Source organism: Lynx rufus, unplaced genomic scaffold (assembly GCF_022079265.1).
Source record: "Lynx rufus isolate CCGP_SWC_20201006 ecotype Redwood Valley unplaced genomic scaffold, mLynRuf1.p SCAF_12, whole genome shotgun sequence".
NCBI lineage: Eukaryota > Metazoa > Chordata > Mammalia > Carnivora > Felidae > Lynx > Lynx rufus.
Window position 1 is genome coordinate 63,874,150 of NW_025814826.1, and position 15,507 is coordinate 63,889,656.

The 15,507-nt window shown below is 47.5% G+C and overlaps 1 protein-coding gene across 1 annotated transcript in view; it reads right to left on the bottom strand.

The window, feature by feature from the left end:
• FAM135B (family with sequence similarity 135 member B) overlaps positions 1 to 15,507 on the bottom strand; it is a 183,741-nt gene that overhangs the window by 13,323 nt on the left and 154,911 nt on the right. Inside the window, exons 10-12 of the mRNA XM_047073820.1 lie at positions 14,922 to 14,995; positions 8,013 to 8,167; positions 1,172 to 3,149 (exon numbers count right to left, since the gene is read on the bottom strand). Coding sequence (XP_046929776.1) covers positions 1,172 to 3,149; positions 8,013 to 8,167; positions 14,922 to 14,995 — 2,207 coding nt within the window. The remainder of the gene's footprint in view (positions 1 to 1,171; positions 3,150 to 8,012; positions 8,168 to 14,921; positions 14,996 to 15,507) is intronic.

A 15,507-nucleotide genomic window follows, 5' to 3' on the forward strand; every position in this document is an offset into this window, starting at 1 on the left:
AAATGCTTAGAACAGTCCTCCAGACTGATTCAATAGTAAAAAACAATGACCTATTACCAGACTTATCACCATCATCATCATCACCGTCATCACCACCACCATCATCACCATGTGTCTCGTATTTGCTCTGTAGTCGTGTCTAAAGTTTCCCCTAGCCACCGTCTCTATGCACACTCACTACCCAGATTGGGTCCTTCTCCTGGCTCAGCTGTGCACACACGGGAACCATCCCATCTACCCAGCTGCCCTCTCTCACTTCTCTCGTCTTTCTGTCTCCCTGTTAGGCTGGAAGTACGGTGCCAGCCAGGACAACCCGACCAGGCTTGGGGCACTGCTTGTTCTCTATTTGCTAAAATGACAACAGGAGCGTAATAGGTACTTAATGTTCTTTATGAGTAAGGGATCCAAAGTTTACCTGCCTGTGCAATCTCTTTCGTGGATACCGTTAATAGGTAACTCTCCATCATTTTGTAGGAGAGTAATCAAATGATTCCACGATATACTTAATCAAATGTATAATTCATAGATGAGGGATCACTATGAATGCAAACCCAATGAGAGGATGCAGGGATGGATTTTGGCATTGCAAAAGGGATGATAAATGTAGGAATTGTACAAGGGGGCTTAGGAGATAAATCTGATGAAATTTCCCCAAAGCTTCTTGAGGAACTGCCCTCTCTATGTGCAAAGATAGAGGTAGGGTGACAGTCGTAAGAGAATTGTTTCTCATAATAAAAACTAAGAATAAAACCTTAAATGCCCATCTCTAAAGGAGTTTGTTAATAAATCGAGCTATACCTAGACAATATTGTTTAAACGTTAAAAAAAGAATGCAAAAATAAATCTGTAAATATAGAAAAGTCCCCAATATATTAAAGTTGAAAAAAAAACCTTAGAGTTTGTATAGAACTATCCAATTTTGGCAAAAGAAGAATATATAGGGATATACGTAGAAAAAAAGTGTAGAGAACTTACACAGTGGCTGTATTTGAGAGATGGGCTTACTGAGCGGGTTGACTTACACTGTCCTGTATCTCGGACTTGTATGTTAGAAGCATATTACGTTATCTAAGTCGGGAACTAACTCCTATCTCGACGGATGCATGGAATTGAGAAATATGTGGGTAAACCCAAATCTGTGCTGGGGTGGGTAAGCCGTCAGCAAGCTCACCTGAACATCCTCTCACTGACTTCTTCCTCCAACTTGCTGGAATGAGTGGAAACGACTCCAAAGGAACCCAAAGGTTGGTGAGTGATGGGCAATGGGGTCTGTTTGGAAGCGAATCCGGCCCTGGCAGGGGTCTCCTTGGGCACAGACGAGAAAGGGAGACACGTGGCAGTGCAAGACACGGACAGGTTGACGACCTCCACGGCTTTCAGGCTGTCCAGGGTGAAGGTCTCTGCCGGGGGCAGGTGGGACACCATAACGGAAGTGCCTGCCCTTGGCTCTTGGTCTCCTAAGACCTGGGAGTGAACGGAGTGGGTCACGGTGGGGCACGCAGTGCCCGCTTCACGCCCAGCCTCCAGGACAGCATTGGCTCCCTTGCTGAACTCTGCATCATCCATGATACAAGGTGAGCTGCTCTGTTTGCCTGCTGAGCCCAGGTCGACGGCGTCAGCAACTGCGGTATAGTTCAACGCAGGCACCGTACGGTGGGCAACAGTCTCATCATCTGAGATGCTGCTGTGGGAACGAGCTCCTTTCTCCAGTTTCAAGTCCTCAGGCATGCCCTTTGGGGTCTCCTTTAGTACTCTAGGGAAAGATCCATTCCCAGGGTTTTCAAGGGCTATGATACGCGGTATTTTTAAATGAAGATCTTTGGTTTCCACACCTGGAGGGTTCTCCGTCCTGCCATCAAGACAGCAAGGTCCTTGAGGCTCAGACTGACTCTCTTTACCTTTGGGGATGTCTATGTAACCGGGGCCCTGCTGGTTGTCGGCACCTGAAACCACCTGTGCCCCAGCGTCCCGCGTCCTGGATCCCGGGGAGTCTATGGTCTCGACGGGCACGGTGCAACTTTCAGCAAGAGGTCCACCTTGCTGCATGGCGTCTGTGTCTCCAGCAGACTCCTCCGGGCTACTGATCTGGGGTGCAGATACGGACTTGGTCAACTTGGTGAGGGCCAACTCCCGTTCCTCCTCCTCAAAAGGCAAAGAGCTAATGGAGGTGAGGGACGCCTGGATCCCGCTCGGCAAACTCGTGTTGCTCTCCGTGTGTCCGCCCTCCAAGGAGTTCCTGTGCAGGCCGTGTCTTCGAAGCAGATGGTGCAAGGCTTCCCGGTCGCTGGGTAACTCCGGGGCCCTGCTTCGCGCCTCGGACCAAGCGACAGAGCTCGGCTCACTCTCAATGCCTGAATCGGAGACGACGGAAGAAGATCTCTTGATGACCCCAGAGAGCACCGACACTTCCTCCTGCTCCTCTGAGGGAGGGTCCTTTGGGGAAGCCCTAACGTCCAAGGGATCCCTCAAAGCAGAGTTCAGTGGATCGCAGGGCTCAGAGGGGATGAGCTTCAGGCTTAGCAGCACCACCTTGCCCTCTCGGTCTGCAACCTTTCCTAGAGGACTTAACTCACGGAGCGTTGTTTTCTCTGAAGAGATGGCATGTGGACGACTTGTACCTGATACCTCCTTGCCTGGCACAGTTCTGGCGGGTTCATAGTTATCTCGGGAGTGCCCACTCTCGTGCTGAGCACTAACGACCACCGTGGGTTCAGGGCCGCACGGGTCCTTATTGCTAGATTTCACATCAATGTAGGTGAGTACCGGGGGCTGGCCATCCTCTGGACCCGGCCTCCTTCTGGGCAGGTCCTCATCTGCCAGGGGACGTGTTCCAACATCGGCCCTCGGGCCAGCCCAACATTCATCTTCAGGCAAACCCGCCTTGTTCTGGACCTCACCGATTGTCAGATACACCTGAGATTCGGAGCACACATCCGCGTGTTTTGGTGTAGTTGCACTGTCATCTGCCTCTGGACACCTCAGAACTTCCTCGTCAGAGTCCATCTGGGGTGGTTTCATGGCGGGCGAGACAAGGTCTTCCCTGAAAGGTGATTTTCTATTTACAACAGGGCTCTCTTCTCTGTCTTTCAGATTCATTATTGCGGGACTTGTTTGAACATCAAAATTAGGGGAAACACTCAAACTGTGCCCTACAAAAAGAAAAAAGAAAGAAGAATGTTTGTCGTTTATGAATCTATGTCCACAGATTATCCAGAAGCCTGACGGTATAATCAAAACCTTGGCTGAGCTTTGTTCCTGGTTCCTGGCGGACAAGCCCTGAACTCGTGGAATTTCCCAAGTGATGGAAAGGTCTTTGTTATTTGTGGCTGGCAGGCCCTGAAGGCGTATGCTAGCCTGGTGACTCAAGATGAGCCCTTTAATAGTTTACGCTAAGGAAATGAGTCAGGATGGGGACTGGCCATGCAAGAAAGACCAACCACTGGTCGCCAGATAACACCAGGACAATCTCCCAGGAGAGTAGTTCAATCACGTGGCCAACGATTCAACCAACCCCAACAACAACTGTGGACACTGGGGCTTGAATACGCTTTCCTGGTGGCACTACACATTGATTTGCCAGGATGACCAGTCCTGGGGGCACCCGGAGCTTCGCGTTTGGGACCCTTCTAGACCTTGCCCTATGGGTCTCTTCTTTGGCTGGTCTATATTTGGATCCTCTATGTTAAAACTGTAACCGTAAGCATAGCACTTTCCTGAATTCTGTGAATTGTTCTAGCAAATCGTCAAACCTGAGGGGTTGGTAGGAAGCCCTGAATTCGTAGCCAGCTGGTCAGGAACACGGGTGGCCCAGGAACCCTCCAGCTTGGGTCTGACCCGGGGGCAGCCTTATCAGAGGCTGTGCCCTTGACCTGCGTAACTCAACCGAACACCAGGTAATCAGCGTAAGAATCGCCGTGCACTAATGCAAAACTGTCAGATATCATTATTCATGATTTACCTTTTACTTATCAAAACAGTTTTGACAATTACCACTTTTAAATATTAAAGCTCTTCCCTGTCTTCTGTACAGTATTGACAGTGTAGAAAGACAGCTTTGCATCCAGGAAGGTCCGCCTTCTCATCCTGACTCTGGCACAGCCGTGAGGCCTTGGACGACGACAGAATAAATAAGCCTTTTTTTCCCACCTGAGCTCATTTGCCTCAACTCTAGGATGGGCAGATTCATAGTGACCAGCAGGCCTCACACACATAGCTCACAGGAGAGTTACGATAGGAAATGGCACATGTGGGGAAGACAGATCTCTGCCTTCTGTAGGGAAACCCTCCAAGCTTGAGCTCTGTCCCCAGGGCAATTATCCCGCATGGCATTCAGACCACAGAGGTTCCCAGGTCACTCTGATCTTCCCGGTAGGATGGCGGGGGTCACAGCATGACCTTCTTTTTCTTATTTTTCTCTAGGGTAAACTATTATCTCTCTCATCCTGTCTCTCAGTCTCTTCTCTTCCCTCCCCCCTGCACCCCCACTTCCCCCTCTACCTCCCTCTCTTCCTCCCCCTCGCCCTCCTCCTCCCTATCTCTCTTTCTCTCCCTTCTAATAAAGCATAAATGAAAGAAAATAAGTACCTGCTATGTCTGTCTGAACCACCACTCTCTCGACAAAGCCATCTGATATGTTACTCACTTCCCATATACAGCAAACAAAAGAAGACAGGGTTTAGGCTTTCATTTTACTTAAAACATTTAAATCCTTCATATGGTTTTCATAGAAGTTAAAGGAATATAACAACTATAGGAGGTTATGAAGTGAATCACGGAGACACTTACAACATATCAACAGCTCACACCTTGGAGTGAAATTTATGACTGGGTCAAAGAGTAGACCAAAGACTAGGAAAGAATGGGTCTCTTCCTCAGGTCGATATGTTCTTTGCATCTTGAGGGGCTGAGCAAATGTCTCTTCCTCTAGGGGAGCTTTTCCAAGGCCAATAACAAGTTAGACGTTCTCTGGGCAAACTCCCAACATCCCCTCTACACACGTGTGCTGTAACACCACCACCACGACTACCATGTATAATGGGATCCACCTGTGCACTTCCTGTCCCCACTGCAGAGAAGGGCTTGTGTTATATGAATATCTGTTCGCCCACAGCTAATACCATGGCCGCCACATAGTCCCTGAGCTGTGTTCATAAAATGACTTGAGAACAGAACAGAAATGTAGCAGAAAAAAGGCGATTACTCTCGTGAGCTGTTTACATTGGTTTGAAAAAACCACAATGTCAGTGTGACTGAATCCATGAATAATAATTGGCAGAGCCTCTGCACAAAGTCCTGTACGAGGCCCTGGGTTAGGGAGACGGGAGGTGGGGACCAGTAATAATAATGAACTAGTCTCTCTGTCTCCAAGGGATCTTCAAAACATTGGGAAGCATACACAGCACAGTACGGTTGGCTCTACCTGAACCACGCGGGCTGTGACCTTGGAAAATACGAATTGGGTTCTTCTGAGAAGGAGATAATGAGTCGTGCTGGGTGCAGAGAAGAGCAAAGGGCAAAGACCCAGAAGCCTGGGGTGCACAGTCTGGTCAGACATCAGTTAGATCCCGTGTGAATGGAATAAGACTGAACAGGGACGTGGGGCGAGCATGAGGTTGGACAGGTAGAGAGAACCCACGATATGGATGAACTCGAATGCCCTGTATGAATGAGGAGTCTGGTCTTTAGATTAGAGGAAGACAGGAGGATTGATGGGTTCTTTGAGCAAAAATGAAAGATGCCTCTGATTGATCACAGATAGTGTATGCCAGGACACAGAAAGCCCAGTGAGGAGGTGGGCTGTCAAAATTAGCAACACTGGTTTCATGCCACAACTGTGCGACAAAATAGTAGCAGAACATCTAATCCAAAGAGGATGGATGTAGTCAGATCCTAGCTCATGGTATTAGTTGACACGCATTCCTAACTGCCTTTGTGCCGATCACTCTTACGTGTTCTGTGGCTGGATCTCTCCCCTGCTCACAGTAGGCCTGCGGAATAAATTACAGTTCTTTTTGCCCAGTTTCACATGGTTACCAATGGTTGGAGAAATGATTCAAATTCAGGCAGTGGGGCCAACCTTTAAGGCCCTTAGGCAAATGGCTCAATTGCCTTGGGACCTAGGAGTGACGGGTACCTGGGAAAAAGAATCCAGACAATACAGACAGCCTTTGCGAGTGCCTGGTACCCAGTAGGTATCTACCATGGGATTACAGCAAACCATGAATAAATATTACTATTTTCATATGGAAATGGGACTCTTTTCTGTCCCTTTCTTCACTAGCTAAAACAATGAAATGCAAATGTGATGGCCTCATTGCAAATTACATTAAGGTCACTAACCCCTGGAGGAAAAAGGAAATAGTTCTTTATTTGCTAATGGTTTTGCTCTGGGATTAAATCATCAGAGCACACTGTGAAGGAACAAAGAAGGTCAGAAAAAGTTTTGAGTGGGGAAATGGGGGTGGGGGCGGGAGGGGAAGGAGCAGGTGAGAGGTCTGTAGAGAGAAATCTTGAGGAGACAGCCAACCCTCTGAGAGCAATTGCCTTGGGGTCCTTCTGGGAAGACGGGATCCTTAGTGCTGGTGGCCCAGACTCCGCCAAGTCCCATGTCCTAAGCACATTACAGAAGCTGCTGGTTCTAAAATAGATGTAGAGCTTAGAGGAAACTGCATGGGCAGATGACCCTGGAAAGACGACCCCCAGCCACATCTAAGTCTAGGGCACTGACATGGGGGAGAGTGGGTGAGGGCCAGCAGGGAAACTCCAGAAAGCCTGAGGTTGACTTGCAGCCCGAGGTTGATTTCTGTGCAAGACAATTGCATGGAGATGTTGCAGGACTGAGATTTACATCCGCTGGGGTGTCTGTTTTAACATGTACAGGAAAACAGACTGGAAGATCGGCTGCAATGAGGCCTAATGATACCATCAGGGGGTCTGATCGTGGGTGCTCATTTTAAATTTCTTCTCTAACTGTTCAACTTGCCTGTAGCTACATGACAAAACTATAACGAAAATGATCATATACATATACACACACACCTACACACGCAGCGTCAAGGGAGAGTTGGAATAAGCTTTGTCTGACCACCGGGTAGCTGGCCATCTCCAGAGCCCCTACCTTCTGGCTGTCCTACACGATGTGGACACTAGATGTCAGTTGGCTTTTATAAGCTGCATGATCTTTAATACATATTTATACCCCCGAGCCTCAGTTTCTCTCGGTGAAATAGGGCTTAGGAGGTTGGGTTGTCTGTTTTTTAATAGGATTAAAAAGATAAAACAGGTAAAACCTCCAGCGGGGTATTTTCTGGCTCTTTCAGGGACTAGGGGTTTACTTCAGCTCTGTCACCTGTGATAGCTTTGGGGTTTCCAAGAGCAGGGCTGTGCGAGGGGACAGAGGACTAACATCTCCCGAATGCCCGGTGTGCATCAGGCCCCCCGCCCCCTCACCCAGCTATCAATTCATTAACAAACTGTGCAACACCAGCAAGACAGACTGTGATTCGGACACAAACACACAAATACACAGGAACCCGCTGTCTTTTCTCCCTGAGCTGAGTAGCTCATCTACCAATCTGATCGCTGATGCAGCCTGCTTTCTCGAATACCTTGTCTGGTTCATGGCACGAAGCAAGCACTCCATAGGAGTCTGAATCGAATGCCATTAGAATTCAAAGAGAAATGATTTTATATCTGAGTTGCACATTTGGGATAAGAAAGGATGCCCATCCTATGCTCACGGTATTCTGGTGAGGGGAGAATCTGGTTCCCATTCTATAGGTGGAAACACTGAGGCACTTGTTACGATTTTACCCCAGGAAGAGTCGGGAAGGGGATCTTTACTGCAGCTGTCCTTCTGTTACATCGATCTGTCAATTGCACTGACATAAGGTCATCTCCCACTGGTGGAGCCTGAACTGACAAATGACTTCCTTGATTTGGTTCCACTGTTATCGGAAAACAAATAGGGCAAAGGACTGGGACCTGCTGTTCTCTCCAAAACAAAGACCAACCTGTTGCAGGGCAGTCCACGTATCTGTCCTCAAAGATAACCGGCAGGGTGTTCCAGTCACCATCGATGTCCAGACACTCCGCGGGCAGCGGGGGCATGGTGGTGAGATACTCTGAATTCCGGATGTCCAGAGACAGCTGGCTGTGGGTCTGTATCCTGGGGACACACGTACTAGGTTAGCACCCAAGAAAGCCTTTTTTTTTTTTAAGTTTGTTTGTTTATTTATTTAGAGTAGGAGTGGGGGGAGGAGCAGAGAGAAAGGAAGAGAGAGAATCCCAAGCAGGCTCCACACCATCAGCAAAGAACCTGACGTGGGGCTCGAACTCACAAACCGGGAGATCATGACCTGAGCCGAAACCAAGAGTCAACCAACTGAGCCACCCAGGCACCTCTCCAAGGAAGTTTTAAATGTGTTAAGAATCGTTGCTCCAGCCCCTTATCCCAAGAAAACATTCAGAAAATGTTCAGCAGGCTCTGACAATCCACCATCTGTCTGTCCTCTCTTCCTTTCTTCCCAGCCACCTACCCAGCCCCCAATGCCATGGTCTGCTTTGTATCCTAACTGGCCTGGGCACTGAGGTTAGAGGTCAGTGATTGTATGACCAGGGCACTTTATCACACCCCATTTAAGTGGGAAGCAACAAATACCATTCTAGCGGGGCAGGAACTGAGTTTCTAAATGGCAGAAATCTTAAATTAGTACTTTGGAGGAAACACTTCAAGTTACTATCCTTTACTCCTGCATTTCTAACCTCCTATAGGTTAAGAATTAAGAACCATCGAAAATTGCTATTTTTTTTTTTATTGCTTACTGTGTGGACACCAGCATCCTTGATTAGCACGTAAGTTCCCCTAGTTCAGGAGCCCTGGTTTTTTGTTCTTCTAAGTAGGATTAAAAAAAAATGCCCCATGTTCTTCCGCCATGAACTGAATACCCTTCCACCAGCAGGAATTTCATTTCAGACTTGGAAACCACCAGTATTCCTCATTCAAAGGATTGGATGGTGGGAAACGTTTATTCCCTTCTCCTCAAGTCCCTGCAGAAGGGAGAGAGTTTATTTCCTCCCATGAAGGAAAAGTATGAGCATTCTGTCATCTTCTCCATTCTTGCCTCAATCACACTTGCACAAGGGGAGAAGAGGGCCTTACTGGGTTGGCCAGTTTGGGAGAAGAACTAAGCACATGTAGCTACTTTCTGCCTGACTGTTGCTCTTTTTGGAGCAGCCTGACCTCTGGAGGCCCCCACGTCACTTGTCAGCTGTGAAGGCAGGTCACCTGTTCCTGCAGCACAGCTCCACACGCACCCAGGGAAAATTCTCCCAGTCAGCACTCTTGGTGACAAACATGATAAACATATGCATATGGATATGTTACATATGAATTCTGAATATACATTTGAAATATGAATATTTTATTTCCTTCTCATTTCTCCATTGGACTTTAACCTATGGTCAAAAAGGATACAGGGCACCTGGATGGCTTGGTCAGTTAAGCATCCGATTCTTGGTCTTGGCTCCGGTCATGATCTCACAGTTCATGACATTGAGCTCTGTATCCTGCTCTGCACTGACAGCAGGGAGCCACTTGGGATCCTGTCTCTCTCTCTCTCTCTTCCTCTGCCCTTCCTCTGCTTGTGCGTACTCTCTCCCTCTCTCTCGCTCTCAAAATAAATAAATAAACTTTTTTAAAAAAAAGATAAGCAATGTATTATCTTCCTCAAAGCCATGAAGGCTGTAGCAACTTCCTTTTTTTGTTTTTAATTTTTAAAAATGTTTTATTTATTTTTGGGACAGAGAGAGACAGAGCACGAGCAGGGAAGGGGTAGAGAACGAGCGAGACACAGAATCTGAAGCAGGCTACAGGCTCCGAGCTGTTAGCACAGAGCCCGATGTGGGGCTCGAACTCACGAACCATGAGATCATGACCTGAGCTGAAGTCAGCCACTTAACCGACTGAGCCCCCCAGGCGCCCCTGAAGGCTGTAGCAACTTCCTAATATTTTGCACCTTCCTTTGAATATTTAAATGGTATTTTGTTCAAATATGCACTTCTTAGCCATCATCGGAACGTGGAATTTGCGTCCCGTTTTTAGTTTTTTACAAAGGTATACGGACCGGACACCCATGTGCATAGGACTATGTCCACAAGCTAGGGTGTATACCTCCAGGATGGAAACTTGATTCTGGACCTAAAGAGCTAATAGCCATGATAGATCAGGTGATTAATCAAGTAACTGTAACACAGCAGGAGAGCTGTAGGAGAGTCAGGTCTAGGTTGTTTTATGCAGGGAATTACCTCCTGCTAGAAGGTGGTGTATTATGTGCACAGACTTTGTGCCTGTGACCGAGCACCTAAAACAGTGCTTAGCATGTGTTTAAAAAAATGACTAAGAATTCCAGGGCACACATGCAGTGAGCAATCACCTCGCACCGGGAATGGCTTTTGTTAAAACAAACCAAAAAACCAGTGTTGGTGAGGATGTGGAGAAGTCGGACCCCTTGTATATTGTTGATGCAGATGTAGAATGTCGCAGCTGCTTTCGAAAACAGTATGGAAGTGCCCTGAAAAATTAAAAATAGAACTACATATGATCGGGCAATCCTACTTCTGGGTACTTAACCAGAAGAACCGAAACCAGGGTGTTTAAGAGATATGTGCACCCCCATGTGCATGGCACTATTCACAACAGCCCAGCTCTGGAGACAAGCTAAGTGTCCATGAACAGGAAAGGGTTACAGAAAACGCAGAACGATGCAATATTATTCAGCCTTAAAATAGAAGGGAATTCTGTCATACGTGACACCATGGACGAGCCTCGAGGACACGACGCTAAGTGAAATCAGTCAGCCTCAGAAGGACAAATGATGTGTGATTCCACTTACGGGAGGAGTCGAAAATAGTCAAATTCACAGAGTCAGAAAATAAAGTGGTGGCCGCCAGCGGCCGGGGTGAGGAAATGGGGAGATGCTAAGTGAAGGGCATAGAGTTTCAAGGAAATAAGATGAGAAAGTTCTGGAGATCTGTTATACGCAGCATCCAGGGCCTTGTTCATCACCTACTTATTTCCATTTCAGATTTACTCAGACTCCAGCGAGACAGCTGGAAACATACGGATATTTCTATTTTAGAGCTTGAGAAATCCACAGTTCGGTTCTTCCGCGTATTCTTTGGGAGAATGGATCGCCACTATACAGCACAGCCATGACGAGGAGGCTAGGAGTGTGGGATCTGGACTCCAGCAGTCCGTGTGCGTATCACATGCTTGCTGTGCGGTCTAAGATAAGTTACTTAGCCTCTCTGAGCCCTGGTTTCCCCAGTTTCTTCTTAAAACGTTTTTTTAAATGTTTATTTTTGAGAGAGAGAGAGAGAGAGAGAGAGCGTGAGCAGGGGAGGGACAGAGGTAGAGGGAGACACAGAATCCGAAGCAGGCTCCAGGCTCTGAGCCGTCAGCACCGAGCCCGACGCGGGGCTTAAACCCACAAACCCTAAGATCATGGCCTGAGCTAAAGTCAGACGCTTAACCGACTGAGCCCCCAGGTGTCCTTCCCCAGTTTCTTCTTTGGTGAAGTGAGGATAAAAACGGTTCGTAGCTCATAGTGTTATTGTGAACATTAGGCGAGCCAATGAACATACAGCACTCAGCACGGCTTCTTACCAGAGTTCTCTCAACAGAAAAAGCATCAGCAAGGCAGGTAAAGTGCCTCTTGTGTTCAACACTATATACGCAGCATCTTGTAAAATGAATGCTTTTTAAAGATGAGTGTTACAATTATTACTACAGAAAAACATAAAAGACAGAGTGATAAATCCATGGTCATTGTTCCAGGGGCTAGACCACCAGTATCGGTCTTCCTGCATTCACTCCCATTCAGACCGACATTCACATTTCATTCATAACATTTCCACTAGCAACTTTCCCTGAACGCTTTACTGTGTGAAAAGCACAGTCTAGACACGGGTGAGACAGAAGAGAGAGACAATAAAACAGACCCTTGCTACCAGCCAGTTCTAAACCGTTTTAAAGACGGCAACGCTGCGTTTTAAAATGTTGCAACCCATGGGGCGCCTGGGGGCTCAGTTGATTGAGTGTCGGACTCTTGGTTTTGGCTCAGGTCATGATCTCATAGTTTGTGAGTTCGAGCCCCACATCGGGCTCTGCGCCGACCTACTTGGGATTCTCTCTCTCCCTCTCTTTCCCTCTCTTTGCCCCGCTCTGTCCCTCCCTTGCTCTCTCTCTCTCATAATAAATAAATAAAGTTTAAAAAAATAAAACATAGCAACCCACGGCAAGAAACATTCTTCATTTTACGCGGCAAATGAGTGCAATCCCACACTCCCAGACACACAAGGAAACAAGTTTCAGAAACACATCTCACTCGTACTTCCTGCTCCATCTTGTTCTGGCCCATCCCATCCTACTTCATGTAAAAAGCGCTGTTCCAAATCCACTATGCGGATGTCACATCTTCCTAAATGGCTGTGACCCGCTGTTTGAGAGACACAATCTAGTCTGAGCTTGAACGAGATGGGTCTGGACACATGGGTTCCACCTCGTCTGGCCACTTGCCCATCCTGATTTGGAGGGACGCTTCTGACTCCTAGGCACACCTTCCCTCTGCAGCTTGGAGCCCCAGGTGGCCGGACCCTGCCCGTGCGAACCTGCTAACCCTGCTCACCCGCTCACTGCCTCGATGTGAGCGGAAATTCTGTGCCTTTCCTCCAGGAAGGTTCTCGGTTCCCGACATAAAATGTCCTTTCTGTTCTGTGCGTCTTACTCTTAATGACCTAATAAAAAGTTTACTTCCTCCTGGGGGCGCCTGTGTGGCTCAGTCCATTAAGCATCCAACTTCGGCCTAGGTCATGATCTCACGGTGCCTGAGTTTGAGCCTGACTTCGGGCTGTGTGCTGACAGCTCAGAGCTTGGAGCCTGCTTTGGATTCTGTGTCTCCCTCTCTCTCTGCTCCAACCCCGTTCACACGTGTACACACACACTCTCTCTCTCTCTCTCAACATAAATAAATAAACACTAAAAAAAGGAGGGTACTTGTGATGAGCTCTGGGTGTTGTACATAAGTGACAGACCACTACATTCTATACCTGAAACCAATATTACGCTGTTTGTTAATCAGAATCTAAACAAAAATTTGAAACAAACAAGCAAAAAACACATAGTGGCAGCTTGAAAGTGACCACGGTGCCAGCGTTCACACAGTGGAAATCAGCAAACACTAGAGACCCGAGTTTTGGGTTTTGTTTCTCTGAGAGCTAGTCCTTCACCGTGTATGAAGACGCTGGCCGCATCCTTTCTCCTCATGTTCTGTGTCCTCACCTTGACTTGTTTCTCTTTACTTGTCGCTACCTGAAATGACACAACTTACATCTTGCCTGTTTCTGCCCTAGAATGAGGGACCCCAAGGACAGAGTCTTTACTTTGTTCCCTGTGGTGTCCCCAGTGCCTGCGGGCACAAGAGACGATTGTGTAACGTATTAGTCATCACCTAACATTCTGTGAGTCGAGTCTGTGGCTTGAACAGTGTGTTCCATGGGCGTGGATGTTCTACAACCATTATCCTGCCTGTTTCAAGGAAACAAAGACTAGGGGACAGTAAGAGAAAAAAAAATCAACAAAAAAATGACTTTGTCAAGGACCTGCCGTAGATCAAGAGAGGAACAGGATCTTGAACCCAGGTCGGCCGAATGTTACATCCTCTGTACTTGGTACAGTGGATGTGGAAATTGGCATTTCCACAAAATGGCCCTTGTGTCTGTTCCTTCCACGTGGACTTACACCCCCGGGGACCACAGCGCGGCCCAACCACCTAGGGTTCGCCTGTTGCGGCGGGAGTCAGGAAGCAGATTCCTACAACAGTCCTGACTCGCAGCCTTTTTGCTCAGCGGCCCTCCATGTTATGTTTACATTTGTCAGGTTAACGCCTTCTGATTTTAGTTTGAGAACGGCCCTTCAGCCCGTCCTGGCCAAGAGCTGGATGGGATGAAGAAACGCGTGAGCGAGCGAGAGGTCGTACGTGTTTCTAGACAAGCTATTTTAACCCCGGGCGTGTCTCCCTTGGCGCCCCCTCGCTTTCAGGCTCCGCGAGGTAAACTGTAAATGCCGGTCTACTTTCCACCAGGATGAAGTGTGGAAAGAAGCGAGAGAGGGTTGTCAACATGGGGGACGAAAAGGTCTTCAGATCTGTCTCACGTGGGAGGCGGACCTATAATATTTCTCCTGTTGGATCTACTGTGCCATTTCAAACATCATTCCATCCACATTTATTCCTTGAGGTGGATGTATCTTTCAGAAACAAAAAGAACCCCCTGTGTGGCAAAGGCCAACCCATCTTGGGGGAAACCCATCTGTCCCTCCCCACCAGGGAGATCTAGGAGACAATGACCTCATTTCTTGTTAACCCTCTGATTTTTCTTGTATGGTTTTCATTTTTTCTTTAATTTGGGAGGAAGGCAGACTTAGAAATTCATCAGCCCTCCTAATGAGGCAGTTTGGTCTTCATTCTTATGCTAAGTGCGTTTAGAAGCTCCTGCGAAGTCTCCAGCGAGTTCTGTGTTTTTTCTGACATTGCTTGTGGCCACACCACCTACTTCTCATTCATTTCACAAAGACTCAGCACAGATGTCTTCAGGGACCTGGGAAGTCTTGATTCTGTCTATAGAACCATAATAACACTCAACGAAAGAAAACTTTGGCTACTGACCTTCTCTGCCACCTGCTAGATCCCGCCTCTGCAATTTGTCTGACTCTCTTGCCTGCAGACAAAAGGCAGCCTGAATGTGCAAAGGTGGCTAGACTTCTCTCCTTTGCAGGCGGAGACGAGGGAAGAAGTACCTTTGGATAAGAATGTCTCGGGTGGCTACTTTTACAGTGTGATGCGGGCACGCGATTGGTTACTTACAGATTTTCCTGAAAGGTCAGGACTGCAACTTTTTGGTGCTCCATATAAAAGAAGGCCTCAGAAAACCTTCGGACCTGAGGAATAAGATAATGTAAACAATTTAACTCGTTGGGTGGGCACGACCTTGATTTTTCAGAGGGAACTGGGGCTCACGGAGGTAAGTGGCATGTACTGAGGACAGCTGAGCCCCCCACCCAGGTGGTCTGAAACAAATACTTCCACAGCTAGCCTCTCTCACTTGGGGCTCTTAGCCCAAAGCTGGCTTATGGACACAGTTGAATGCATGTTTATGAATCTGTTCCTGCATTGCTTTCTGTCATGTTCTTACTCAGGTTGCATTTCTTCTACTAGAATATAAGACACTCGAAGACTGTGACCATAAGTAAGTGCAGACGAAACAGAATTTGCAAAGCCAGTCATGGAAGTGTGTCCACTAAGTGCTTTGTGGACCCAGATATTTGGTTCTCTTGCTGTAAATGAGGAGACCAACCAACATCTACTATGCATAAGGACCTATCCGTATGCACCTGAGCTGGTAGCAAAGAATAAGATCTTACATTTGAAAACACTTTTCTAAGCACTCGTC